General features: G+C 44.6%; 4 protein-coding genes across 8 annotated transcripts; all 4 read right to left on the bottom strand.

The window, feature by feature from the left end:
* Positions 1 to 281: 281 nt before the first annotated feature.
* sacm1lb (SAC1 like phosphatidylinositide phosphatase b) lies at positions 282 to 10774 on the bottom strand. Of its 2 annotated transcripts, none has more exons than XM_046877572.1 (20): positions 10688 to 10774; positions 9602 to 9699; positions 7602 to 7676; positions 7372 to 7499; positions 7112 to 7261; positions 6927 to 6986; positions 5897 to 5930; positions 5670 to 5771; positions 5510 to 5595; positions 5257 to 5343; positions 5077 to 5145; positions 4907 to 4983; positions 4712 to 4810; positions 4484 to 4622; positions 3829 to 3898; positions 3630 to 3702; positions 3450 to 3543; positions 3244 to 3336; positions 3081 to 3138; positions 282 to 2985 (listed from the first exon to the last, which is right to left on the bottom strand). In XM_046877572.1, exons 1-20 carry the CDS (start codon positions 10714 to 10716, stop codon positions 2849 to 2851), a joined length of 1758 nt encoding a protein of 585 aa, XP_046733528.1. In that variant the 5' UTR covers positions 10717 to 10774; the 3' UTR covers positions 282 to 2848. The 2 variants fall into 2 exon arrangements, with proteins under 2 accessions (XP_046733528.1, XP_046733529.1); XM_046877573.1 differs by lacking the exon at positions 10688 to 10774 and adding an exon at positions 10636 to 10666.
* A 607-nt stretch (positions 10775 to 11381) lies between these two features.
* Positions 11382 to 15694, bottom strand: gpatch3 (G patch domain containing 3). Its single transcript, XM_046877574.1, has 7 exons — positions 15246 to 15694; positions 13541 to 14013; positions 13149 to 13326; positions 12950 to 13009; positions 12734 to 12855; positions 12160 to 12287; positions 11382 to 11912 (listed from the first exon to the last, which is right to left on the bottom strand). The coding sequence occupies exons 1-7, from the start codon at positions 15655 to 15657 to the stop codon at positions 11723 to 11725; spliced, it is 1563 nt and encodes a 520-aa protein (XP_046733530.1). The 5' UTR covers positions 15658 to 15694; the 3' UTR covers positions 11382 to 11722.
* Positions 15695 to 17242: 1548 nt separating this feature from the next.
* smpd5 (sphingomyelin phosphodiesterase 5) lies at positions 17243 to 22645 on the bottom strand. 4 transcript variants are annotated; one of them, XM_046834187.1, is made up of 9 exons: positions 22341 to 22645; positions 21991 to 22080; positions 19837 to 20995; positions 19563 to 19638; positions 18948 to 19088; positions 18500 to 18589; positions 18219 to 18282; positions 17567 to 17726; positions 17243 to 17483 (listed from the first exon to the last, which is right to left on the bottom strand). In XM_046834187.1, exons 3-9 carry the CDS (start codon positions 20935 to 20937, stop codon positions 17343 to 17345), a joined length of 1773 nt encoding a protein of 590 aa, XP_046690143.1. In that variant the 5' UTR covers positions 20938 to 20995; positions 21991 to 22080; positions 22341 to 22645; the 3' UTR covers positions 17243 to 17342. The 4 variants fall into 4 exon arrangements, with proteins under 4 accessions (XP_046690143.1, XP_046690144.1, XP_046690145.1 ...); XM_046834188.1 differs by lacking the exons at positions 21991 to 22080; positions 22341 to 22645 and adding exons at positions 21407 to 21561; positions 21718 to 21957; XM_046834189.1 differs by lacking the exon at positions 21991 to 22080 and having other exon boundaries at positions 22328 to 22645.
* Positions 22646 to 23391: 746 nt separating this feature from the next.
* On the bottom strand, positions 23392 to 25111 carry LOC124375654 (speriolin-like protein). The gene is made up of 4 exons (XM_046834190.1): positions 24782 to 25111; positions 24237 to 24407; positions 24031 to 24155; positions 23392 to 23799 (listed from the first exon to the last, which is right to left on the bottom strand). Exons 1-4 carry the CDS (start codon positions 24960 to 24962, stop codon positions 23467 to 23469), a joined length of 810 nt encoding a protein of 269 aa, XP_046690146.1. The 5' UTR covers positions 24963 to 25111; the 3' UTR covers positions 23392 to 23466.
* Positions 25112 to 25911: the final 800 nt, after the last annotated feature.

Raw genomic sequence — 25911 nt, 5'->3', positions numbered from 1 at the left:
ATGTACACTTCTTTCTGCTTCAGGTTGAGGCAGGACGATCCGTCCCACATGACACGAGTCAGTGACAGGTCGTTTTCACCGGGGTCACGTGATCACCACGTGCCAGATAAAACTGTTTACCAGGGTCACGATTTTATTACACAATACTTTATATCTAAAACATAATGGAGACTTCAGAATGTTGTATCTGTGAACAGACTACTGTAATAAACTTCTCTTTTTAATCTCTTACTTCACTGAAGACAAAAAGACACAAAAAAACGCCATCAAAACCCCCCTGGTTAACGTTTTATCTATTTCTTTTATTTTATTGTCCTTTAAATTATTTCAACATGCAAAGCCAGACATCAGATTCTCAAATCTCAGGTGATTAGCACCATGGCTAATTCCTGTAGCTAAAAGAAAAGGCAGGCATCTAGCAAACAGCACTTAAAATGGTCTATAAGGACGTTGTGAAAGGCACAGCGATCATGGAAACGAGACAAAATTGTCGAGAACGTCAACATTTTCCTCAAGCGTGCTGGTTATTTCCTTAAAAAAGGTTTCCTAAAGCTAAAAATACACCGTATTTTCATTCAATGTACAGCATTAACCGAAAACTGAACTTTCACGTCGTTGAACTTCCAAAAAAAAAAACATTTCAACTACCATTTGTCAGGTTTTGATCTCTCTGGATTAAATTAATCAGTTCAGAGAAACCAGAATGGCACAATTCATAAAACAAAACACCCCCATTAATTATATTGATGTTTCTGCTTGGAAAATCTGTACGTAATTAACCAATTAGAAGCAACTAAAATATATATATACACATTTACATACCACACGATCAGCTACGTACTGCATCTACATATTTAAAGTAACTTTATTAGCTAACAGGCTAGCTAATTAGCAGGTTAGCACGCTAATACAAGTCTTTTTCTTCGTGCTGCTGAAGATTCAGTTTGTTGCTTTTTCAATGTAATTGTTCTGTAAATGGCCAAAGGTGTGAAATTACATCATTTAAGAGTTAAAATATTACAAATGAAATGAAAATGAATTTTCTCAAAGGTTAAAAGAGCGATCCTGATGGTCATGGAGCTCTACCTTTGATCTGATACTTGTTTATATCGAAATTGTACAGTTTGTTAGAAAATGATGAAATTGGTGCCTCTAAGCTTCCAGACTTATTCCAGACAATCTGCAGTTCTGCTAAAACAAGAAATGATGTTTTCTAATCGTTTTAAACACATTCATGTTCCTTTTGTTTTTCAGTGCAACCAAACCGGGAATGTAACGTTATGGAGATTCACTGAGACCAAACAGATCTATACACTTCCAGATGTTTCATTTATTTACACTGAAAAATCCTCCATTAGCATGAAGAACAGCTTGAAACACTCCGGACACTTCGTTTCTCCACACGTTCAGCTGAAATACTTTGCATGTTCTTCACTAGTTTGGAGATTTTCTTCTTCATCCCAGAGCAGTTCAGTAGGATTTAGGTGCGGTGACTGGGCAGGTCGTTCCATGATGGATCTCTCTGATAGGTCGTGATAGATATCACTCCAGACCACTGATTGCTCTCGAAATAACACTTAAAGAACTCAATGTTTCAACGAGACGCAGTCCAGATGGAACTACACGCTAATGGTTAATTTCCAATTTCCAGAACCTTCACTGCTCCAAAACAACTCCAAACCATTAAACTTCCACCTCCATGTGTGAGTGTGGGGGTGAGGGAGTCTGATCACATCTTCTCTCTTGTTCTCCGTCTCACACAAGTTCAAGTTCAGACAAAAACGTCCCATTTGGACTCCATAGAACTTTTTCCTACTCATTCATAGTCACATACTGGTTGGTTTTTGCCTTTTATTCAGTTTGTTGCGTAGAAACAGAAGGAACATGCACGTGTTTACACTTTTCACAGACTGTTTTAAGTCATTTTTCGAGCTGAAATTGAATGTTAATAGTGAATAAAAGAGTAGCGTTACATTTCCACATAAAGCTGTGTATTAATCATTACCCATCTCTATTCTCTTTAATGCGACGGTTGTTGGTCTATAATGACATTTCCCTTCTGGATATTGACATCAGGAATTAATTTTGGCACAGAGTCGAGCCACACGCCAAGAATCCCCTCAGTTTAACACGTTTTTCACGATGTTGGAAAACAGGATGCTGTCGAATATTTTTCATTCCGGTGTTTACAACAACAAAAAAAAAACACTTGTTTACAGATGCTATGATTGGGGTCTAAAACCTCACGCGGGTGAGTTTAGTTTCCTGACGGACACAATATAACACAATAAAATGATCGAATATCATCATATCATTCGCCCTGAAAGTGAGGGAAAGGGGCATTTTGTTCAATTGGTAATAAAATACCAGCTACGCTATAGAGAGAGAGAGAGAGAGAGAGAGAGAGAGAGTGTGTGTGTGTGTGTGTGTGTGTGTGTGTGTGTGTGTGTGTGTGTGTGTGTGTGTGTGTGTGTGTGTGTTTTGGGGGGGCTGTTCTCCGGTGTAGCTCTGAGACAAGGAACAGCACCCCCTTCAGTCCGGGCCAGTTCCTACGAGATGAGACTGCAGTGTGGAGAGCAGCAGGTGGGTGTGGCTTAGAGTCGGTCTTGCCAACGCCCACCTTTTTTTTTTTGGCCCCGCCTGGCCCCTGCTCTTCTTCTTCTCCTCCACTTCCTCCTCCTCCTCTTCCTCCTCCACCATGACAGAACGGTGATGAAGACGGCGCTCAGTATAGGCTCCAGTCACGGTGCAGACGAGAGAAGGAAAGGCCTGAGGACGAAGACGGGGACGAGGATGAGGACAAGGACGAAGAGTCGACGGAACCCAGCTGCTTTCCACACACGCACTCTCAGTCCATCTTCTCCTTCTGGACCAGCCTGGGAGTGTCTACAAAGTCCCGGCCGTTGAAGAGGATCACGCCGGCGGTCACCACGCTCGCCGTTCCCCAGAACAGCACGTACGCTAACGTCTCCGTCCACGTCTCACCTTTGGGGGAGGGGGTGAAACACCGTCGATGTGTCATTTATGATATTCTTCATTTTGAAGGTAAAAGGATAAAAACTACCACTAGTGCTACATACCAGCCATGAGGAGGCAGATGATGCACATGGAGAACGCCACCACCATGATGATGGGAAGCTGAAGAGCAAAACACAGACACGATGAGAAGAGGAGAACTCTGTGTGTGTGTGTGTGTGTGTGTGTGTGTGTGTGTGTGTGTGTGTGTGTGTGTGTGTTTCTCACCGTGAGAAACTTCCAGTCTTTGGCTTCATGGAGAGTGGTGTTCATGTCCGCTTCATCCACGGCGTAGTTTCCTAAAAACAGATCGATGGAGTCCTGAACGAGAGAGAAATACAAGTAAGAAAGGAAATATCGTATTATTGCAATATAAGAAATGTGTGTGTGTGTGTGTGTGTGTGTGTGTGTGTGTGGTTGGGGTTCATCATCACCTGTCTGAATCCATCTGAGAAGTTGTTCTTGTAATATCGAATCATTGAGTTCCAGCCATCCATCACCAACCCCCACTGCGTCCTCTTTCCTGTCCTGAACACACACACACACATACACATAAACCAAAGAGCATATACGGTGTATATACACCTGTCAGGTGTGTGTGTGTGTGTCCTCACCGTGTGAAGTCGGTCTTCAGCGCTCCTGTACCTGCATACTGCTTTGCACACGCATTAGCGTTGTCAGCCCACGCTACACACAAACAAAGAAACTCAGTGATGTGTGTGTGTGTGTGTGTGTGTGTGTGTGTGTGTGTGTGTGTGTGAGAAAATGAAAAGGAGAATTAACTGCAATAAAAACCATTTGAAATCTTCTCACCGTTCTTGTAGATCTTTTCAAAATCAGTCTGATCCTCAATTCTCTGTCCAACATGCAGGATGCCCATCCTCTGCACACACACACACACACACACACACACACACACACACACACACACACACACACACACACACACACACACACAACCACGAGAACATCAGCATCGTCAGTGTCTTACATCAGGAACAAAACACACTCATTCTTTCCTTAAACCACAATCACCTTACAGCAGATCCACGGTAATTATTAGTGTTCGATATAATTTGATCTCATTTGCAGTTATTTTAATGTGGTCGAGATTTTCATTGGCACTGGAAGTTGATCGCTGGAACTACCGGCTATCTGCAAAATTCCATACCGATAGTTTTTCCGGTCTGCCATTGTTACAAGAGCAGCCCCTAGAGGCGAATCTGTCAGCACGTGCTGTTTGTTTTTTTTTTTTAACGTGAGCCTTATTATATTATGAGAGCGTTATTATATTTATTATTTATTAATTATATTATTATATTTATTCATTTATATATTCATTATTTTAGCACACTTTCATGATTCAGTACTGTTTTTTATTTTACACACACACACACACACACACACACACACACACACACACACACTCCTGTGTTATCATATAATCTGATTATAAACGTGGCTCCACCTGCAGCTGAGACTGCAGCGATCGCCTGGCCAGAAGACTCTGAACCACATTGGTACGATCCAGACAATCCATACAGTTGCTCCGGAACGTCCCTTCCTGTTGCACTTGGACCGTTCCGTCCGCGTCCACCAGGAAGAAGCTGGAAACAGAGTGAATGATGAACTCAACGTGAACCTGAGCCCATGTGGGTACGTACAGCATGTCTGAGTCGGAGCGATGAGGCCATACCCAAACTCGTCCTGCTGCTCAGCCACCGTGTCCACCAGGATCTGCAGGCGATGCCACCTCATCCTACTGCACTCCTTGTGAAAGTCAAAGGCCACGTACCTTTGGGAGGAAACACACACACACACGATTCTGAGTGTCATTCTATTATTTATTTATTAATCAATTAATCAATCAATAAATTAACGACTGACTCACTTGATCATGCCGTTTCCGAGACTCTCCACCATCTTGGCGGCGAGCTCCAGGGGTTTCTCAGAACCCTTCTGATTAATCTACGTGAGACACGTGTAACAGATAAAACACTCGCGCACACACACGACACTACAGAGAAGCGTCTGACAGACAGGAAGACAGGAAGAACGCACCAGATTTAAAATGACTTGTTTGCCGTAGGTGATGATCTGAGAGTCAAAATGTCTCTGAAAACCATCCAGCTGTGACCAGGAGAGAAAAAGAGATGAAGTGATTTATATGACAGATATATACGTATACAAATCATACACTAAAGATATCAATCTAAATAAAGATCACGTGTAAGAGCTCACGTGATTGCCGCTCTTGCTGATCTGAGGTTTGGGTTTGTACTTGAGGTTTGGACGCTGAGACCAGAAGAACGGGATGGAGCCACGTGTCTGAGGAAACAGAGCAGATCTCATTCATTATACAATTATCCTGTCAGTCTAAATGCTGGATTGTGATTGGCTGGAAGGAGTTTAGGTGTGAATAGTGATTTGTGATTGGCTGGAATTTCAGGCTCGTATTAAGTTCCTCCTGATGTTTTGGATCTGACCGACTCGCCTGTATGAATGAAGCCTTGGCGCTGTTGTATTGGACGATCTGCTCCGTCTCCACGAAGTTTGCCGCGTGACCCTCAGAGTCGATCCCTGAAGAGACGGAGTCATTAATACGCCGTGACGTTGGACAGTATTATTGCATATAAAGGGGTTAAAGCGAGAACCTCGGACGTAGTAGCGGACGCCGGCACGGAAACAGCTCCTCCTGGAGATGAGGTTCCAGTCAAACACCTTCCCATTGATGCAGCAGGACTTCATCGCGATGACTGAGAGAAAGAGTGCGGCGCTAAGGAAGACTGCGAGAGAAAGACTAACTGGATGAAAACCACAGAAGAAGAAGAATTACGTGAGAACAGTGACGTGTGCTGAGGGTGGAGGTGTGTAAGGATACAGCCGTGGATCACGGGGCAGGCGAATCTGTGCAACTGCAAAACAAACCACAGAGTCAAATACAAACTCTACTGATGCACAACATGAACACTGAGTCACTCCACCTACATCTTTTACTTCTCAAATCTAATCTATTGATGTGGCTGTCTGATCAATCGGACTGTCCGACATCTTTGCTTTATCAATCTAGCCACCCATCGATATGATCTATCCAGCCATCTTCACGTCTCTTTTATCCACCCACCCATCCTTCTAATCTGCATCTAATCTATACACCGCTCCATTTATCTGATCTAAATCTGATCTATCCACCAATCCATCCACCTGATCTAAATCTGATCTATCCACCCATCCATCTGATCAATCCACTCATTCATCTGATCTATATTTGATAAATCCACCTATTTATACATCTAATCCAAATCTGATCTATCCATCCATCTGATCTATATCTGATCTATCCACCCATTCATACATCTGATCTGTCCTCCCATCCATCTGTCTGATCTGTTCAAGCATACATCCATCTGATTTGTTCACCATCCATACATGTGATCTGTCCTTTAATCCATCCATCTGATCTGTCCTCCAATCCATCCATCTGATCTGTCCTCCAATCAATCCGTCTGATCTGTCTTCCCATCCATCCTGGTTAAACTTGGTTAGTCTTCCCACCTGTCTGATCTGCATAATCCATTATTTGGATAAATCTGCACACCCTGTCTGATCTGTGCAGTCATACGTTCTATTTGTAACCCATCTGTCCAGCTGTTCATCCACCTCCTGGTGAATCTTTACTAAATCCATCTGCTCGTCTGTCCGATCTGTATAACCAATAAGTCTGTCCGATCTGTACACCCATATAGCTATCTGATCTCTTCAGCCATCTGTTATATCTGCCCATCTATTGATTCATTTATCTTCAGACCAGACAGTGTGGTCTATCTGTCTGTTTGTCTGTCTGCCGTCCTGTCTACTCATCAGACAGACAAACTGATGTTCAGGAGGATGTTGAGCAGATGTGTGTTTACCTCGGGCTGTGTGCTGAAGTCTCGTAACAAGTGACCGTTCCACACAAACCTCTGATCCGCCTGCACAATACACACAGAGAGACTCCTCATTGCTTTTTAAAAACACAACACACACTTACGCACGCATACACTCACACTTTCTCAGACACACACTCTCTCACACACACACTCTCTCGCGCACTCACCCTCTCCAGAAGACTCATCTCCTGAAACTCGGGGCTGGTGTTAGCGAGTCGCTGTAAGGTGTGTGTGAGATCGTAGTCTGTGGCGAAGTAAAAGCCGTCTGTGTTCAGGATGTTGTTGATCATAGCGAGGAAGGCCTTATTATCCTGCATCTAAACCACCAATCAGAGCAGCGTCAATACACAACCAGACGTACAGAGATACCACACACACACACACACACACACACACACACACACACACACACACACCGTTCTCTAACCTGCGTGTCTGTGAGGTGCAGCATCGTCTTCTTATACGAGATCACATCGAACTCCACGGCCTTCCACACGGCGTGTCCCAGCAGATCCCCCACCTTCCTCTTCTTGGTGATCACGATGAGGTACGTACCTGCATCAACCGCACTGTATTAGCATTGCACACGCCGGCCAAATCATGCTAGCTGTGAACTAGCATTCAGTTTGTGTTAGCATTTTGATATTCGCTCCTGACCTGCTACCAGCCGCATCGTTCCCATGATGCCGCATATCGGCCGAGTCACTGCTGAGGGAGGAATGTCCTTCATCCCTGGAACACAAACCAGTCCTGAGTCATGAGTTCTGGGATTGTTAAAACACCTCCACCACCTGAAAACAACTCCTCCACCTGTTACAACACCTCCACCACCTGTTACAACACCTGTTACAACACCTCCACCACCTGTTACAACACCTCCACCACCTGTTACAACACCTGTTACAACACCTCCACCACCTGTTACAACACCTCCACCACCTGTTACACACCTCCACCACCTGTTACGACACCTCCACCACCTGTTACGACACCTCCACCACCTGTTACGACACCTCCACCACCTGTTACGACACCTCCACCACCTGTTACAACACTTCCACCACCTGCTACAACACCTTCTCCACCACCTGTTACAACATCTCCACCACCTGTTACAACATCTCCTTCACCTGTTACAACACCTTCTCCACCACCTGTTACAACACCTTCTCCACCACCTGTTACAACACCTTCTCCACCACCTGTTACGACACCTCCACCACCTGCTACGACACCTCCACCACCTGCTACAACACCTTCTCCACCACCTGCTACAACACCTTCTCCACCACCTGTTACAACATCTCCACCTGTTACAAGACCTTCTACACCACCTGTTACAACACCTTCTCCACCTGTTACAACACCTTCTCCACCTGTTACAACACCTTCTCCGCCACCTGTTACAACACCTTCTCCACCACCTGTTACAACACCTTCTCCACCTGTTACAACACCTTCTCCACCTGTTACAACACCCCCATCACCTTTTAAAACATCTTCTCCACCTGTTACAACACCTTCTCCATCTATTACAACAACTCCTCCACCTGTAAGAACACCTCCTCCACCTGTAGCACCCCCATCACCTGTTACAACACCTTCTCCGCCACCTGTTACAACACCTTCTCCGCCACCTGTTACAACACCTTCTCCACCTGTTACAACACCTTCTCCACCTGTTACAACACCTCCTCCACCTGTAAGAACACCCCTATCACCTTTTAAAACATCTCCTCCACCTGTTACAACACCTTCTCCATCTATTACAACAACTCCTCCACCTGTAAGAACACCTCCTCCACCTGTAACACCCCCATCACCTGTTACAACACCTTCTCCACCTGTTACAACATCTCCTCCACCTGTTACATCTCCTCCACCACCTGTTACATCTCCTCCACCACCTGTTACATCTCCTACACCACCTGTTACATTTCCTCCACCACCTGTTACATCTCCTTCACCACCTGTTACATCTCCTCCACCACCTGTTACATCTCCTACTCCACCTGTTACAACATCTCCTCCACCTGTTACATCTCCTCCACCTGTTACAACACCTTCTCCCCCTGTTACATCTCCTCCACCACCTGTTAAAACACCTCCACCACCTTAAAACATCTCCTCCACCTGTTACAACACCTTCTCCACTTGTTACAACACCTTCTCCACTTGTTACATCTCCTCCACCTGTTAAAACACCCCCTCCACCTTAAAACATCTCCTCCACCTGTTATAACATCTCCTCCACCTGTTATAACACCTTCTCCACTTGTTACAACATCTCCTCAAGCTTTAACCACATATTAGACATTCCTGTAGATTGGATAGGATTAGAATGAATTACCCCAACCGTCTTTGTATATAAGATTAGACATCCATAAAAATTTGTAAAAAAAAAAAAAAAAAGTTTAATCTTCTCAGTTTCCTGCCATTTTTCCTGTCTTAATCCTTATCTATGTAGATTAGATTAGATTGGACCTTTCCCCTGCCCTACCTACCAGAACATCCTTTTAAATTAGATTAGAGATCCCATTGAATATAAAGAAACTAAGCAGTGTCTGCGTCTTCTGGAATTTATCTTGTCCTACTCTTCAGCGTCATCTCTATAGATTAGATTAGATTGATTAGATTGGATGTTTCTCCTTCCCTACCTATTAGAGTCATCTCTGTAGACACCCGATCAATAGCGAGGACTTCGTTAGCGCCATCATCACACGCCTCGATGTAGAACTTCTCAGGTGTCGTGTGCCTAGAGGAGGAAAAAGAAGACAGGAGTTAGAGGATGAAATCACTACAGAGAACATCAAAGGAATCGCTAACGAGAACATCAAAGGGAACGCCAACGAGAACATTAAAGAAAGGCATCACTTTAACACAAAAGCAGCCCATCAGCCGGGATGTTTTGGGTTGTGTGACTTTCAGGTTTAGATCTGGTTCCATCCTAAAGACACTTGACCAGACATGCCCATCTATCAAGTCTACCTACGTTACCCACAATGCCTTTCCGATACGTTACGACTGCAATGCAGCGGTGCTTTAGTGATTCGATCATCTCATAACTACTCACACCAAACCACCATCACCATCAGCATCAGCATCTCAGTGCATTCTGGGATTCCAATTTATCACACATTATGCAAATACAACCAACATCTTCACACCAAGTGCTTTGGAATTCTGTCAGAGTGATTTATTACCGATATCAGTGCAAATCCTTACAAACTCCTCCAGCACCATCTCTAGCACCATCTCTAGCACCATCTCTAGCACCATCTCTAGCACCATCTCCAGCACCATCTCCAGCACCATCTCCAGCACCATCTCTAGCACCATCTCTAGCACCATCACGTGACCGCTCAACATTTGGTTTATTTAAATCAGCACAAGAACAGAAACTTGTGTGTTGTAGAAGAACCTCTAAGATTGACTTATGGACTTCAGGAGCTTTCCTGAGAGCCACATGTTTACCACCGAGCAGTTTCGGGGTAAACTCGAGTCCGGCTGGTGCTGATGGTGTGAGATGGTTCTGTTCTGACCCAGAAGCTTCTCTCTGCTCTAACAGCATGGGCTTCTCGTTAGCACAGCTTCTACAGCGTTCCAGGAGGAAACATCTGGCGTTCTATCACCCCAGAACGACGCCGAGTTTCTCGAATATACTATAAAAACAAATGCCCAGATTTCATGCCTGCGGTTGTAGAGCAGGAAGCGCCAGTGACAGGGTGAAAGTGAAGACTTACAAACTGAAGCTGCTGTAGGTGGTCGCCATCTTGAATCCGCTGAAGCCCCGCCCACCGTGACGTGGCGCTCAGTGCAACAGTCTTACATCAGAGACGTCTAGACACCGTGTAGCGGTCAAAAGTATTCGGCTTTTTTTTTTTCTTCACCAGCCGTGTGGAAGTTCTTCACAAAGTCAGTCACACAAATTGCCTTCATTATAGAAAACTGTTCCTTCACTTGAACAACGAGATCCAAACGTGTTCCAGCAGGTCAAAAACCAGCTCCATGAAGATATTTATTTTATTATTTATTAAGTCAGATATGAGCATTTGTAAGTGTTGTATGAAGATATGAGTCACATGGATTGGAAGCTGTGAAAGATCTCCTGTTATAGAGCTCTGACCCTGTTGAATACGTTTGGGATGAATGTAAACACCGACTGCATCTCAGGTCTCCTCACCTCACCTACATCACTACCTGATTTTTCTAACACCCTTGTGGATGAATGAATCTCCACAAAATCTAGTGGAACATCTTCCCAGAAGAGTGAAGCTTATTATAAAAGCAAATCGAGATTCATTGTGGAATGTTTAAATAGAAGCACATAGTAATTAATCCCATGGTCGGGTGTCCACAAACTTTTGGGCATATATGTACAATGTCTAATTGATACGTAAGATTTTGTTTTAAATAAAGATCGAGCAACACAAAAAGTCTCAATAACAGTAAAAATTTTATTAAACACATTTTCACAAGATCAATCAAAATAATCGCAATGTTATTAAAATGATCATGATTTTAAATCTATTTATAAAAAGAGTCGACTCTTTCTGGTGAACCGAGAAAAAGAAATCCGATTCGAAAACAATTTTCGTATTTTTGTATTTTTCAATACATTAATAAACTCGAGTCAGAAAAATAATGTAACAAATATATTGGCACCCTTTAAAACAAGGGAACATCATTTCAGATTCAAATCCAAGATTCCTAAAACACACACACACACACACACACACACACACACACACACACACACACACGCACACAGTAAAAGGTTATAAAGTTTGTGGTTCTGTTCGTTCCACCAGATGCCAGTGTGTGTGTTTCATGCTGGTGTTTGGTTGCCGGCGGAGGAGTGTGTCACCGAGGTCCATGTCTTTCGGCTGGTCGTAAACGGTGGATATGTGAAAATCAGGTCGAGGTTTTTTCGAAGGTTGGAAAGAGCAGAGTTTTTCACCGTGGTACCTGAGAAGAGAAAAAAAAAAAAACAGTGTCAATGAGAATGTCGTCTTTTGAAAAAGGACAAAGCTTAGTGGTTAAGGCATTGGATTTTGGATCTGAAGGTCGTGGGCTCAAATCCCAACCACACTAAGCTGCCACTCCAGGTGCCCTGATCAAGGCCCTTAACCCCATATCTGCTCAGCTGCATGATCTAATCTAATCTAATCTAATTGAATCTAAATGTGTTTATGTGACAGAAGTGCACTCTCACCCAAAGCCTCGTTTACAGTTGGGATGCTGTCCTTCGTTCTCTAAAGCCTCGGGAATTCCTGAGCGAGAGTGTCCGAGTCCATCGCCGTCTTTCCATCCCTGTTTCTCCATCACACGCCGCCCCACTCCCTACAACACACACACACACACACACACACACACACAGCATTACATTAACAGCTTGTACAGCATTTAGATCCAGACAGACATTATTACACTCAGACGTAAGCCCCGCCCCTTTCCATCTGCAACAGGAGTGTATGACTTGATTTCAGTCACTGTCTTGAATCCTTGGATTTAAGTTCATCCTTAATAAATCACAGTATCTTCGACTGACGACATGTTAGACACGTCTGAAAAACTTCATGAGCCTCCAGGTAATGGATAAAGAAAAGCCGAAAAAATTCTCAAAAAAGAAGCAGGACGTTAAAGTCAGGAATGAGAATTTGTAAGTGTTGTAGAAATGTATATTTTTTTCTCTATTTACTGCACATTACTTCCACTCCTGACCACAATTCTGCTTTAGCTTTATTTTGTTAAACTGATAAATAAACCTCACAATGAAACCTTCATACCTTGGTGAATTTCTCGAAGGTGCCGATTTTCTGTTGGCTGCTCTCCGGACGCTCCACTCCGTCCCTCAGTCGCTTCTCGTAGCGCATGCGTACGTAGTCTCTGGAGTCCATGTCTCCTCCGTCTGATGGGCAGCGAATAAACAAGACCAGTTATCTACATGCCGTCTGAGCGTACACCAGACACGGATGAAGCTGTATGGAACGAGTCGGAGTTACCTTTATCGTAGTAGACGCTCATGTCGACGTCCCAGTCGTCTGCTGTCTGCTCGTCAAAATCTAAAAAAATATATATATAAACAAACTGCGAATACAAGACAATTATACATCAGTCTTTTCTTTAAAGTGAGTGTTGAGCCTGGAGTGTGTATGAGGCGTGAGTGAAGATGTGAGTGCTGATGTTGGGGTGGACACTGACCCCCCTCCTCCTCCTCCTGCCAGTACTGAGCGTCGGTGTAGAACACCAGGCCTGATCCTCCTTTCTCCCACTTCAGCTCGATCTCCTCCTCGTACAGACGCTCTTTACTTCTCTCCTGAGACGTCACGTCCTCGTGCAGAGCCTCGTGACGCTCCCATTCCTCACACCGGTCATCGTCCTGACACACACACACACACGGTGTATAGATTAGGAGAAATGTTACTGTCTCACACACACATAAATATCTGGATACACACATCTGGATGCAAACACCTCAAGAGAAAGACACAAATACACCTTGGAGAGAGACACACACACACACACACCTGCAGAGACACACACGCGCATGTCTTGTGTGTGATAATATTTACTCTCGGTGTGTAAAGACTCACATCATCTGGTCCTGACTCCTCCTCTTCCTCCTCTTGTTCCGCCCCTATCTCCTGACAGTCCTCTCTGATTGGCCGGCCTTTTTTCCACAGTGTCTTGTCTCTCATCTCCTCCGTGTCCTTGGGCGGAGCGACGCCCCCTGGGCCGCAGATTTCCACCCCTCCCGCGGTGAACACGCTCTCCTCGCTCGCCGCCACCACCGCGGTTTTATAGTGGTAGGGGACGTTGCCGTAGCGACGGTTCGACCCCGTCTTGGGGAAGGTGAGGCCGAGTTTACGGATGAGGCGCGGAGGAAAGCGGCAGGATTGGATGAGTTTCAGGAACACGCTGACCGGAGTGCCGACGTTCCCCGCGGCCATCAGAGCGGGCGGAGTCAGCTCGGGCAGGGCGCGGAGATCGGATGCGGTGAAACGCTCCGTGTGCGCCGTGGGACGCCTCAGCTCCGCCTTCGTCTTATACGGAAAAGCGTCCGAGTCTGCATGGAAAAGCATCAATAAAACACGGATTTAAACTTATTTTTTTTTTATAAACAGTAACATTTGTAAAATCCCTTTTTAAAATATATTTCTTAATATTGATAGTTTGATTATTAGAATTTTTATAAGAGTTTTTATATCAATGCAGTTGATTTCTTTCATTTTTTTTTTATGGTGACGAAGTAAAATTGCTTTTTTTTCCCGTTTGATTGACAGATGATTATCAGTTTGGGGCGGGGCCTAATTTCCGGGAAGGAAAAACAACAATAAAGAAAACTGGGAAGTTTAGTTTCCCAAATGCCAGTTTGTGGGTTGTGTATTCGGGATTGTTAGATGATTACGGGAACACACTGATATATAACGCACTGATTCTCCCTTTAAAGGCAGAAGTGTTGAAGACAGAACCCTGGATGGAGACAGAACCCTAGATAGAGACGGAACCCTGGATAGAGACGGAACCCTGGATAGAGCGGAACCCTGGAAGAAGGCGGAACCCTGGATGGAGACAGAACCCTAGATAGAGCGGAACCCTGGATGGAGACGGAACCCTGAATAGAGACAGAACCCTGGATGGAGACGGAACCCTGGAACCCTGGATGGAGACTGAACCCTGGAACCCTGAATGGAGACGGAACCCTGGAACCCTGGATGGAGACGGAACCCTGAATAGAGACGGAACCCTGGATGAGACGGAACCCTGATGGAGACGGAACCCTGAACCCTGGATGGAGACGGAACCCTGGATGAGACGGAACCCTGGATGGAGACTGAACCCTGGAACCCTGGATGGAGACGGAACCCTGGATAGAGACGGAACCCTGGATAGAGATGGAACCCTGGAAGAAGACGGAACCCTGGAAGAAGACGGAACCCTGGATGGAGACGGAACCCTGAATAGAGACGGAACCCTGGATGGAGACGGAACCCTGGAACCCTGGATGGAGACGGAACCCTGGAACCCTGGATGGAGACGGAACCCTGGATGGAGACGGAACCCTGGATGGAGCGGAACCCTGGAACCCTGGATGGAGACGGAACCCTGAATAGAGACGGAACCCTGGAACCCTGAATGGAGACGGAACCCTGGATGGAGACGGAACCCTGGAACCCTGAATGGAGACGGAACCCTGGATGGAGACGGAACCCTGGAACTCTGAATGGAGACGGAACCCTGGATGGAGACGGAACCCTGGAACCCTGAATGGAGACGGAACCCTGAATGGAGACTCACCGGGGTGATTGCACACTTTAACCCTCCGGATCAGGCAGCGTTTTATTAACCAATTTCCCTTCGAGTCGATCCACTGATTTCCGCTGTACATCTTCACAAAGCGCTCCGCTTCACTTTTCTTCACCAAAATCACACAACAACACGAAGCTTCAGCCTTAATCTCACTCTTCTTTATCTTCTTCTTCTCCTCCTCATCACCTTCACCCTCCTCCTCCTCCTCTGTCTGTCTCTCGGCCTTTTCTTCTTCTTCCGCCGTGTTTCTTTTCACTTCCGGTCGGTGTCGGTAATGGAAACACAAGAATCCTCCGCTTTCTATAAACTGGCTGAAATAATTTCTCAGGTCAGCGGAGCGAAATTTCATCGGAATGTTGTTCACCACGAAATACACTCCAACCTCCTCCATCTCCGCCATCTTTGTTATGAGAGCGTCGTCTAACCGGAAACCGGATGTTGTCAGATTTATTGTTATATTTTTAAATAAAAGTTTTTTTTTTTAACGGAAGTAATCCTGGAAAAGATGCAACAGTCGGATTAGATTCGATTGGATTAATTTATATCAGACATAAAAAAAATTAAACAGACTCGGAGTTGCATTTTCTAGACGACGTCTGTGTCTGACTGGTTGCCATAACAACAGCGATTCAATGATCAGGATCAATGTTCCTGGATCTGTTGGCATGGAAACCAGTCAAACACAGACATCGTCTAGACAGGAAAAGGCTTTTGTTTTAATTTTTAATTTTTTTTTAAACATTTAATAAGAATTTTTTTGATCATGTATTGACATTCATTAAAAAGTGAAGCTAAATAATAAATAATAAATAGATTTAATGCAAATATCTATAAATAAAAAATATATAACTCAAATGTTTGTATTTTAGATGTACATTTTCACTGGTTTTTCAATTCGATTCCATCATCACGATGCGTCTCATCCTAAATTTTTTATATTACTGCTACATTCTCATTAATAAATACAAGAGTTGATATTATAAAAGTTGATATTGTTTGCTCTATTTTTAAGTTAGTGTTTTTTCCTACATATAATATTTGTGTGTTTGTAGGCTTCACACACATCATGTGTCTTGTCCAATTTGTTTATAAAAAGCAAACTATATGCCGAGATCTCGAGATTCTTAACATACAAGTCGTTTGTGTTTTTTGCCTCAGGCCACAAGCACATATGCCACGAATGACATCAGTAGGCTATAATCGATTATGGTCCATTACTGCGAATCGTCCACGTCTGCATCAAGATACATGATAGAAACTATTTATTTCAACACCACTATATTTCATATCATAAAAAATCATTACAAAACTGTTGCTTTTATTAAAATAGATTTAGATCAATAACATGCACGAGTATGAGAGATATAATCAATCAAGCATGTAGTTTAGTGGTGGGGAGAGAGAGAGAGAGAGAGAGAGAGAGAGAGAGAGAGGGTTGATAATAGTGAGGAAGGGAGAGAGAGATTATAGATTTATTTCATGGTGTATAAAATATTGGCCCAGAACAGACTTCTGTATTTCATTCATACTGTCCTGAATCACAGGGTGTGTGTGTGTGTGTCTGTTTGTATATGTAAATTTGAATGTGAGTGTGAATGCAAATGTGTATGAGAGTGAGAGTGTGTATATGAGTATCTGAGTGTGTATGAGTTACATAGAGTGTGTGTGTGTGTGTTCATGCTCATGTGTATGAGTTACAAATTGTGTGTGTGTGTGTGTGTGTGTGTGTGTGTGTGTGTGTGTGTGCATATATGCTCCTGCTCGTGTGTGAGTTAGGAGTGTGTGAGTCTGTTTATATGTCCATGCTCATGTGCATTAGTTACAGAGTGTGTGTGTGTGTGTGAGCGTATGTGCATATATGCTCCTGCTTGTGTGTGTGAGTTAGGTGTGTGTGTGTGTGTGTGTGTGTGTGAGTGTATGTGCATATGTGCTCCTGTTTTTGTATGTGAGCTAGGAGTGTGTGTGTGTGTGTGTGTGTGTGTGTGTCTGTTTATATGTCCATGCTCATGTGCATGAGTTACAGAGTGTGTGTGTGTGTTTGTGTGTGAGCAAATGTGCATATATGCTCCTGCTTGTGTGTGTGAGTTAGGTGTGTGTGTGTGTGTGTGTGTGTGTGTGTGTGTGTGTGTGTGAGTTAGGAGTGTGTGTGATGCGGAGTCTCATGCTGATGGGGATGTGGTCAGTCAGAGTGGCCAGCTGTGTGACGTGTGTGAGCTCGTCCACCTCCTGCAGGAACACAGAGAAACAACCATCAAGATCTGTGTGTGTGTGTGTGTGTGTGTGTGTGTGTGTGTTCTGTAACGTCTCACAGTGTGCCAGTGGTCGGTCAGAGAGCTCTCTCTGTAGAGGAGGTAGTCGATGCGGCGGCCCACCCAGACCTCCCCAGGCTCAGGGTACACCAGAGGGGTGTCGCCCCGGGGTACGGGAGGGGCCAGGAACAGTTTACGCAAATCTTCATTTTCCAAAGTCCTGCAGGAGTTATAACATCAATTATTTTCAAAATCTTTAGCCTTTTTCTTATGACTTCAAAAGTATTGGCACCCGGGTTTAATGGAGGTTATAGATCTCGGGAGTGGAGGTGTTATCGGAAACCTTCTCAGATTCCTCACTCATCTCACACAAGCGTACAAGAAAATGTGTTTTTCAACAATTATGATAAACTGTTTTTTTTTTTTTAGGCAAAATTTAACATTTTATACATTTTCTTAGAATCAGGTTTAATCATTTAAATATTAGATTCCACTCGTACTTACAGCTTTTCTTTTCCTTTTTTTTTTTTATAAAGCTGTTTTAATTCTTTTTGTTTAATTATTATCATGTAGCCATGTAATAATCATTCATAAAGCAGAAAAACTCATTTATAACCTAAACAGATTCATTTCCTCGTAGTTAATGAATTGATTGGTTAATTAAGTAATGAGTTAACGAGTTCATGAGTTAATGTATGTAAATGAGGTTGACCTCTGCAGGTTGTCTGGACTGTTCACGTCCTCATCGTATAACGTGGGCTGATGTAACAAAGTGCCTGTGGAGCAGAGAGGAAAAAAAAACGGTACCTGACGTCATGTTACGTAACTGTAACAATATAACAATAAATGAACAAAAAGAGTAACATGTTCTTTAAATCTGGGGTATTGATATTAATATAAACCAGTGACACTGTCAGAGCTGCTGAATCAACACCTTCTGATCAATCAGCTGTGTGTGTGTGTGTGTGTGTGTGTGTGTGTGTGTGTGTGTACCTATAGCCTGAGGTTTCTCTCGACCTGCTGCGGCTCTGCACGGATCTGTGTATTCGTTAAACAGAGTGTGTTTCTGCTCCAGATCATCATCTGAGCAAAAATAAATAAATACTAATAATTATAAAGATTATTATTATTAATAAAAATGCAAAGATAAAATAAATCTAACACAAATATTTTAATAAAAAAAATGATTTGTTGATTGAATTGTAGAATTTAAAATATACAAATATCGAATAAAATAAAAAAATATGAATTACTACATATATAAAAAATAACCAAAATACATTTAAATACATTTTAAATGATAAATATTTATTGATATTTGTGTTGGTTACAGAGGAGATTTTATTAAAAAAATAAATAAATAAAAAAAGAATAAAATAAAGATTACAGATTCTGGATTTTTTATGGAGGATACTTTTTATTTGTATTTTTGGTCTGGTACCTGGAGAGCAGTTGTCGAAGTTAAAGTCTCCACAGAGCACGTCGAACATCACCACCTCGTTCTGCTCCCTGCTTGTGCTCTGGAACTCTCTGATCCAATTAGTGATCATGTCCAGCTGCTCACATCGGATCTCTCCATCTCCTAAACCAGGAGAATAAAAAACAACAGCATGTATTTCCATCTCCCCGTTTTACCATCTCACCATCTCCTCATCATCTCCCCGTCTTACCATCTCACCATCCCTCTTTATTTCCCCATCTTACCATCTCCTCATCATCTCACAATCTCCCCGTCTTACCATCCCTCTTCATTTCCCCATCTTACCATCTCCTCATCATCTCACAATCTCCCTGTCTTACCATCTCACCATCCCTCTTCATTTCCTCATCTCACCATCTCCTCATCTCCCCGTCTTACCATCTCACCATCCATCTTCATCTCCCCACCTCCTCGTCTCAAAATCCCTCTTCATTTCGTCATCTCACTATCTCCTCGTCTCACCCTCTCCACATCTCCTTGTCTCCCCATCTCTTCATCTTTTTATCTCCCAATCTCCTCATCTCACCAGCTCATGGTCTTTTTAGATATAAAACAAAAGACATAAAACATTTGTACCTTCTGGAGCGTGAAGATGAGTGCAGTTAATAAACCCGACCAGCTTCTTCTCTCCCTTCTGTAATCCTGTTTGAACCTGGTATGAAATGAACCATAAACATGTTTCGCTTCATTGGACACAGAAAAAATACTTTATAAATAACATGTAAATGAAAACTCGCTGATCAGAGTGTCTTCATGAGGATTGCAAAATACATCAAGAGTATTGGGACACCTGACTTTTCCACCCATATGTGTTTACTGGAAGAGGAGGAGTTAGCGGTTTCACCTTTACCTTTAGAGAGAGGAGGCCCTTGGAGGCGAGAGCGTCTTCTCCTCGGGCGTTGGGGAAACAGCGGTACTGCGCCTCCATCACAGGGTAGCGACTGGCCACCAACAAGCCGCTGTTGAAGAACTTAAAGCCGGAGCCGGCGCTGCAGGCGTACACGCCTACGTCATACAGGATGTGACCAAACAGTGGAGAAAGGATCTCAGCCAGCTTAGTCGCCGCCCTTTTATCAAACACTTCCTGCATGCACAGGAAGTCGACGTTGGCTGGAAACAGAGCCGAGACCTCCAGAGGCGTGTGTGAGGACCGTGACGGCTTCACGTGGCCTCCGTTCATCTGAAGGTCATGTGTGTGATTGCTTTCTCCGACGCCCCCGGTGGACGTTTCGGTGCTTTCAGGGTCTTGATCAATCTTCTCTTGGTTGGGAGATGAATTTTTCGGACCATCCTGTTCCGGCGTCTGGGCCTCAGTGGTCCTGTAGGAGGCGGCGCCTGCGTTCTGGAGGCTCGAGGACGGGGTCAAGGCTCCGCTGCTACTGGGCGAGTCGATGAAAATACGGATATGCGGCCGGCTAACTCCCTGCACAATGTTGCGCCCGATGGCGAGCGCCCTCTGCTGGGTGTGCGCCAGGTTATTAAAGCGCGCCAGTCCTCCGGGTAAGAGGCACACATTCACAGATAAAAACCCAAATGTCACCTTTCCGGACTCCTCCCATCCGGCGTTCCGGTCCTCCATCTTGATGGTCGCCTCCCGCTGCATATAAGAGAAGGGACGACGCACCCACTGAAGAGGCGCCCACAACAGGAAACCCAGCAGCGCGAACGGCGCCGAGACCAGGAACAGGAAGAGGAAGAGCAGGAAGCCAAAAAAGACCTTGATGGGGTGGAGATAGCACTCTTCCTCCCGTCTCCTCCTGCGCTCCAGCGTCGTGGACACGCACACGGCAATGAGTCGGTCCAGGAACCAAAAGCAGGGGAAGATGAGGCCCCATCCCAGGGCGTGAAGAGCCCCGACAAAGACATTAGGGAAAGGCGATTCTCTCAGAGGCATCCTCGTCTCACAACACCGCAACAAGGACATGCAGCAACTCGGGACACGTCCGATCATCTCCCGTCCACCAGGGATCTTTTCATCCAGACGTCTAGCCTGAGGCCGAGTGATCGCCCTAAAACCATCAAACAAGGGGATATCAAAAAAACGCTCCAATACACACCGGTTCAGTCTAGACTCAAGTCTAGACTCAAGTCTAAACTCTAAAGTTCTGCAGATATTTTCCTTCACCAATTCATTTATTATATGAGAGAACTGAGGCATGTCTGGAGTTTTATAATAAATATGTAATTCCTTCTCCATTCTGAACTGAAATAAAAACATGTATATATGGTTTGTTTTGATTGTATAATACGTAATTAAAACACATCTGAAATCAGAGAAGGATTAAAATCTCAAAGATCCACCAGGTTTGTTTACTGGAGCAGCGACAGACTTTAACCTCGATTCGGACTGATTTGAGAGAACAAGATATCAGGGTAAATGAGGGCGAGAACGGACATGAAGCCAGTAATCCTGCCCTCACCATCTGTCCACATTTCACCATGAGCACTCAGGACACCACGTCTCCTCTGAGTCTCCTGTTCATCAACCGCAGCACCTCGTTAGTGCTCAGAACAATCACTGGCTCTAAGGTGTGGACTTTTGGGTTGGATGTGGAATGTTTTTCTGCCCTGTGTCCTGTTAAGAAACACATGAATCATTCCCACCTTTACATGTGCACTGATAAGACGCTCAGTCACGGTTGCCAGATCAATGATTTTTCCTCCATAAAAAATAACATTTATCTCCAAAGCTTGCGTGAATCAGATCATATCATCCAATCCACTTACTTACATGTTCTTGGGTTGCGAACCCGAAAGAAACCCATGCAGACACCTGGAGAACGTGTGTAGCTCCACACTGACAGTATCTCGAGCTGCTGACCAATCAGAATGTAGATAAGATCATGAGGAAGCTTCCCCACCAGCTCTTCACCGGTTCTACCAGTCTGAGCAGATCGAATTGTGTTTTTTGAGTTGCTCATAATGAGCTGGATATCTTCAGACGGGGATTTGGAGCACACACCTGGCAACACTATACCTTTCCTGCACTAAAAGCTGATCTAACCTTCATTCGGGATGTGTGTTGATCAGATTAAAGGGCCATGAGAGGGGCAGGAGAAGTGCCTGAAGAAGTGCCTGGAGAAGCTCTGAGGATCTGAAGAGGGGAGAAAAAAGCAGGTCAGCAGGCTGTAGGACCGGAAATGCTGCAGCGACCGAATCCTGGGCCAAAAAAAAAAAAAACGCGGTGACGTCATAGCTGAACCGGAAAACCCGGGAATTGATTCCAAAAATCTAATCAATTTTGAATTGTTATGGTGAGCTGTGGTCGACCTCCACGTTCTGCTAAACTGAGTATTAGACCCGGGGATAGGCGTTAGCCAGCGAGCTAGCTGAGGGTTTACCTGCTCTACTCACCTGGCCGAGGTTCGGTTCCGCTGCTGCTCCTGAACGTTTCAGCACGAGCTGCTTTCCATCGCCATCACCATGATGTTCTTCCGAGATCCTCTGCGGGACTGCAGTCCGACTCCTTCCTCTCTCTCTCTCTCTCTCTCTCTCTCCAGCGGTTTCATTCACTCTGGAAGCACCGTATTAGGTCAGGCTCGCTCCCGTGCGCGTTCCCGCGACTTGTGTAGAAGGTGTGGTGGAAGCAGAGCCAGACTGGTTTCACGTGTCCTTTCTCTCTCTCTCTCTCTCTCTCTCTCTCTCTCTCTCTCTCTCTCTCACACACACACACACACACACACACAAACACACACTCTCTGCGACCTCCCACCCTCCCAATAAACGACCATTTCATCTAAAAATTGGTCTTAATTGATTATAAATAATTCAGATGATTGATCAATAACTACTAGTGACTGAAGTACACAAACCATGTAGGTAAAGTGGAGATCCAGTCTCCAGTAAAAGTGTCCCTTTAAACTTCCACTTGAGGAAAAGTTCAAATGTACTTCAGTATCCAAACTACTGATTTATTATAACTCTAATGTTCCTGTGATCATTTTTATCACAAGACTCTTCACTTCATCACCTCAGTTTATGTAAAAAGACTCGAATGTGACTCTCAGTGTGCTGAGAGTTTTTTTTAAATAAACAGCCCAGTATGATTATGGGAGAAAACCTGAGAACTCTGAGGAAACCCACATGAGATTTAGCATACACACTTGAAATAAAGATCTAATATCTAGCATTTCCTGAGACCATCTAATCTTCTACTTCCGCACCCACTCTACTCGCTAGATTTGGCTCCTGTGGACTTCACCCCCTTCCTGAAGATCAAGTGCAGTGTTGCTGTGCAAAGGAACCATGTTAAAGGTGATAGTGTGGAATTGTAGATAAATAAATTACTTGCTGGTAAACAGCTTGTTTTAAGATTTTTTTAAACCATTTGAGAAACCTGAGAAAGACAAGAAGAGTCTTTTCTCTGGGAGAACATTGCAGAAACTTGACCATCAAACCACCTGAACAATTGTTGTAAATTGAACTTCATGTTCTTGGCTGTTTAATGACTGAAATAAGTGAGATGGTGCACGTCTTAGCGCTACCACAGGATTAGAGACTTTCCATCCTTCTCGGACAGGTAGCACAGGCAGCTGAGGAGGACAAGCAGGTCTTTCAGCAGAGCGGACGGCGCCGTCTCCACCATCACACCCTGCAGGACAACCAGGTTGTTGTAGTCGTTCTCTTGAGCCGTGTGTGTGTCCGGGCGGTTCTTCAGGATGCCATATGTGTTGATGATGAACTCGGAGAAAGGTGGATGGAGCGACATGTTGTAGCCCAAAGTGGCGAGACGATCCATGATGTCTATGTAGCGCTCAGTCAGCTCGGACCTGTACGACTTGTCCACCTGTCCTGTCAGAGGATGTGTCGATACCTGCCAAGGACATTATCCTGATCTGTAACCAATGCTAGCTCACATGTATCAAGCTGTAACCCATGCTAGCTCACGTGTATTAACCTGTAACCCATGCTAGCTCACGTGTATTAACCTGTAACCCATGCTAGCTCACGTGTATTAACCTGTAATCCATGCTAGTTCACCTGTAAACCCTGCTACCCCATGCTAGCTCGCCTGTGCATTAACCTGTAACCCATGCTAGCTCACCTGTAAGATCTTGTCCTGTAGGTTCTGCACGGTGAAGCCGTACAGTCTGGTCTGTTTGTAGAAGACATGCGAGAGGATCCTACGCTCCAGCTGGAAGGCGATTTCTCCTAGCAGCCGCTCAGGACCTGCAGCTCCATTCAGAAAACATCTCAACAATTCTGCTTAGGTATTAGTGTAAAAAAAAAACTTAACAGAATGAAACTCACCTTCCAGCGCGTTGCAGGACGAGAAGGTGACTGAGGACAAGGTGTCTGGATGTGCAGATCTTCTCTGAGTGCTTTTGAGAGGAGACGATGTGTGATGAGGAGTAATGAGGCCTGCTCTGAATGAGCTTTCCTCCAGGACACTGTCACCATACTGGAAAGAAGGTTTCTTCCCTGGGCAGCACACGGTGGGAGCAGAAAAATACACCATTACATTTTCAGTCACTGAAGTAAAATGATGTGGCATCAGTGACATCACCAACAACTAGTTACCCCAGTGACATCACTGATGTCTAATTATCACTGGGATAAGTTGATATCAGTGGCTCAAGGCAGTACCCCAATTACACCAGTGACAACTTGTTACCCCAGTGGCATTTAATTACCTGACACCAGTGATCTACAGATTACCCCTCCAGGTCACAGGGCGACCCCACTGACCACAGTGGCACCTGATCAACCCAGTGCACAGAAGGCTATATTAAAGAATATATGCTGCATGAGTTCGGCTCGTGTCTCTGAGTGTGGGATGTGCTGCTGTGAGCTACCTGCATTCATCTCGCTTTTCTCCATGAGCGTTTGGTTGGTGAAGGAGAAGCTGTCCAGCCTTGAACGCAGCTCCAGATTCTCCTTCACCACACTCTGCAGTGTCTTCAGGTCCTCCACCTCACACCTGAGCTTCTCATTCTCAATCATCAGCGATGCGTTCAACTGATGCTCGGCCATCATAATAGTAAAAATTTGCAGGCAAAGTAGAGCAGCAGAGCAGCAGAGCAGTTAGGTTGCGCGATGCTAAATGACCTACTGTTTGGTAGCTTGCGTGATGTCGAATGACGACTTATGTTCGGAAGCTTGCGTGATGTCGAATGACCGCTGCTGCTCAGTGTTCTGGCCTTTTATACTCTTGATGAAGAAGGTGCACTGTGATGTCACTGAGGTAACTTATCATTAGTGGTAAACTGTGTATCTGCCTCTAGTGGTGAAGCGTGGAAGTACAACTGAATGGGAATCCTCTCCTACAGTGCCGCCCCCAAACATGCATATTTGTCTCTAAATCCAAGCACCATCTTACGTCTCTGCTCTTTCTTCTGATTCGAGCTCTTACAGTTTTGACACCAGAATTCAAGATTGAGCCACTCTGCTAAATCCAGTAGACTGTAGAAGCATTCTGATAAGGCATGTGTCGTCTGAATGAGGCACACAAAGCTGAGGGCAATTTGGGGAGTAGACGGGCTACGCGTGAGCCGCACTGTAGTTCCACATCTCCCTCAGAACTTAATGATTTCAGGAGACCAGATTGAATTTGGAGGGCAAACTGACGAAACTGGCTACATCTCCAGGCTGAACATCAGGAGCATCTCTGACTGCTGCTATCTTAGTTAAGGATAACTGAGAAGGTCGTCCAAATCTGTCAGTAAGTGCAGCCATTGTGTGTGTGTGTATATGGCCGAGGGGAATTCAGGAATGAATCTGATATTAGGCGAGCCTCTGCAAACCTGAGGTGTTCTAGAGGATAGAGTAGATTATGATCGTGCATCAAGCTGTGGATGTCACGTGGGCACATGTATCTGCTTCTGACTTTAAGGGACTTTCTCTAGGTGGTGCTTGGGGTCCATGGGGAGTGGGCCACCAAATAAATAACTAGTGCATTGGAATCATCCAGGCAGTGGGACTGGAG

Source organism: Silurus meridionalis, chromosome 21 (assembly GCF_014805685.1).
Source record: "Silurus meridionalis isolate SWU-2019-XX chromosome 21, ASM1480568v1, whole genome shotgun sequence".
NCBI lineage: Eukaryota > Metazoa > Chordata > Actinopteri > Siluriformes > Siluridae > Silurus > Silurus meridionalis.
Note: the sequence above shows the minus strand (reverse complement) of the source record. Positions and strands in the feature narration are given on the sequence as shown.

Excerpts from the sequence above, each read along its gene's own strand:
- gpatch3 (XM_046877574.1), bottom strand. The coding sequence starts at position 15,657 with ATGGCGGAGATGGAGGAGGTTGGAGTGTATTTCGTGGTGAACAACATT. Across the intron at positions 13,327-13,540 it reads AGGAGTCAGGACCAGATGAT|GACGATGACCGGTGTGAGGA; the intron begins GTGAGTCTTTAC and ends TGTGTGTGTCAG. Across the intron at positions 12,288-12,733 it reads CCTTCGAGAAATTCACCAAG|GGAGTGGGGCGGCGTGTGAT; the intron begins GTATGAAGGTTT and ends TGTGTGTTGTAG.
- smpd5 (XM_046834189.1), bottom strand. The coding sequence starts at position 20,937 with ATGATCGGACGTGTCCCGAGTTGCTGCATGTCCTTGTTGCGGTGTTGT. Across the intron at positions 19,639-19,836 it reads AGGGCCTCCTCTCTCTAAAG|GTTCAAACAGGATTACAGAA; the intron begins GTAAAGGTGAAA and ends ATTTCATACCAG. Across the intron at positions 17,727-18,218 it reads AGTCCAGACAACCTGCAGAG|GACTTTGGAAAATGAAGATT; the intron begins GTCAACCTCATT and ends TAACTCCTGCAG.
- LOC124375654 (XM_046834190.1), bottom strand. The coding sequence starts at position 24,962 with ATGATGGCCGAGCATCAGTTGAACGCATCGCTGATGATTGAGAATGAG. Across the intron at positions 24,408-24,781 it reads GAAAAGCGAGATGAATGCAG|GGAAGAAACCTTCTTTCCAG; the intron begins GTAGCTCACAGC and ends TGTGCTGCCCAG. Across the intron at positions 23,800-24,030 it reads TACAGGACAAGATCTTACAG|GTATCGACACATCCTCTGAC; the intron begins GTGAGCTAGCAT and ends TGTCCTTGGCAG.
- sacm1lb (XM_046877572.1), bottom strand. The coding sequence starts at position 10,716 with ATGGCGACCACCTACAGCAGCTTCAGTTT. Across the intron at positions 7,677-9,601 it reads TACAGAGATGACTCTAATAG|GGATGAAGGACATTCCTCCC; the intron begins GTAGGGAAGGAG and ends TTTGTGTTCCAG. Across the intron at positions 4,984-5,076 it reads AACAAGTCATTTTAAATCTG|ATTAATCAGAAGGGTTCTGA; the intron begins GTGCGTTCTTCC and ends TGTCTCACGTAG.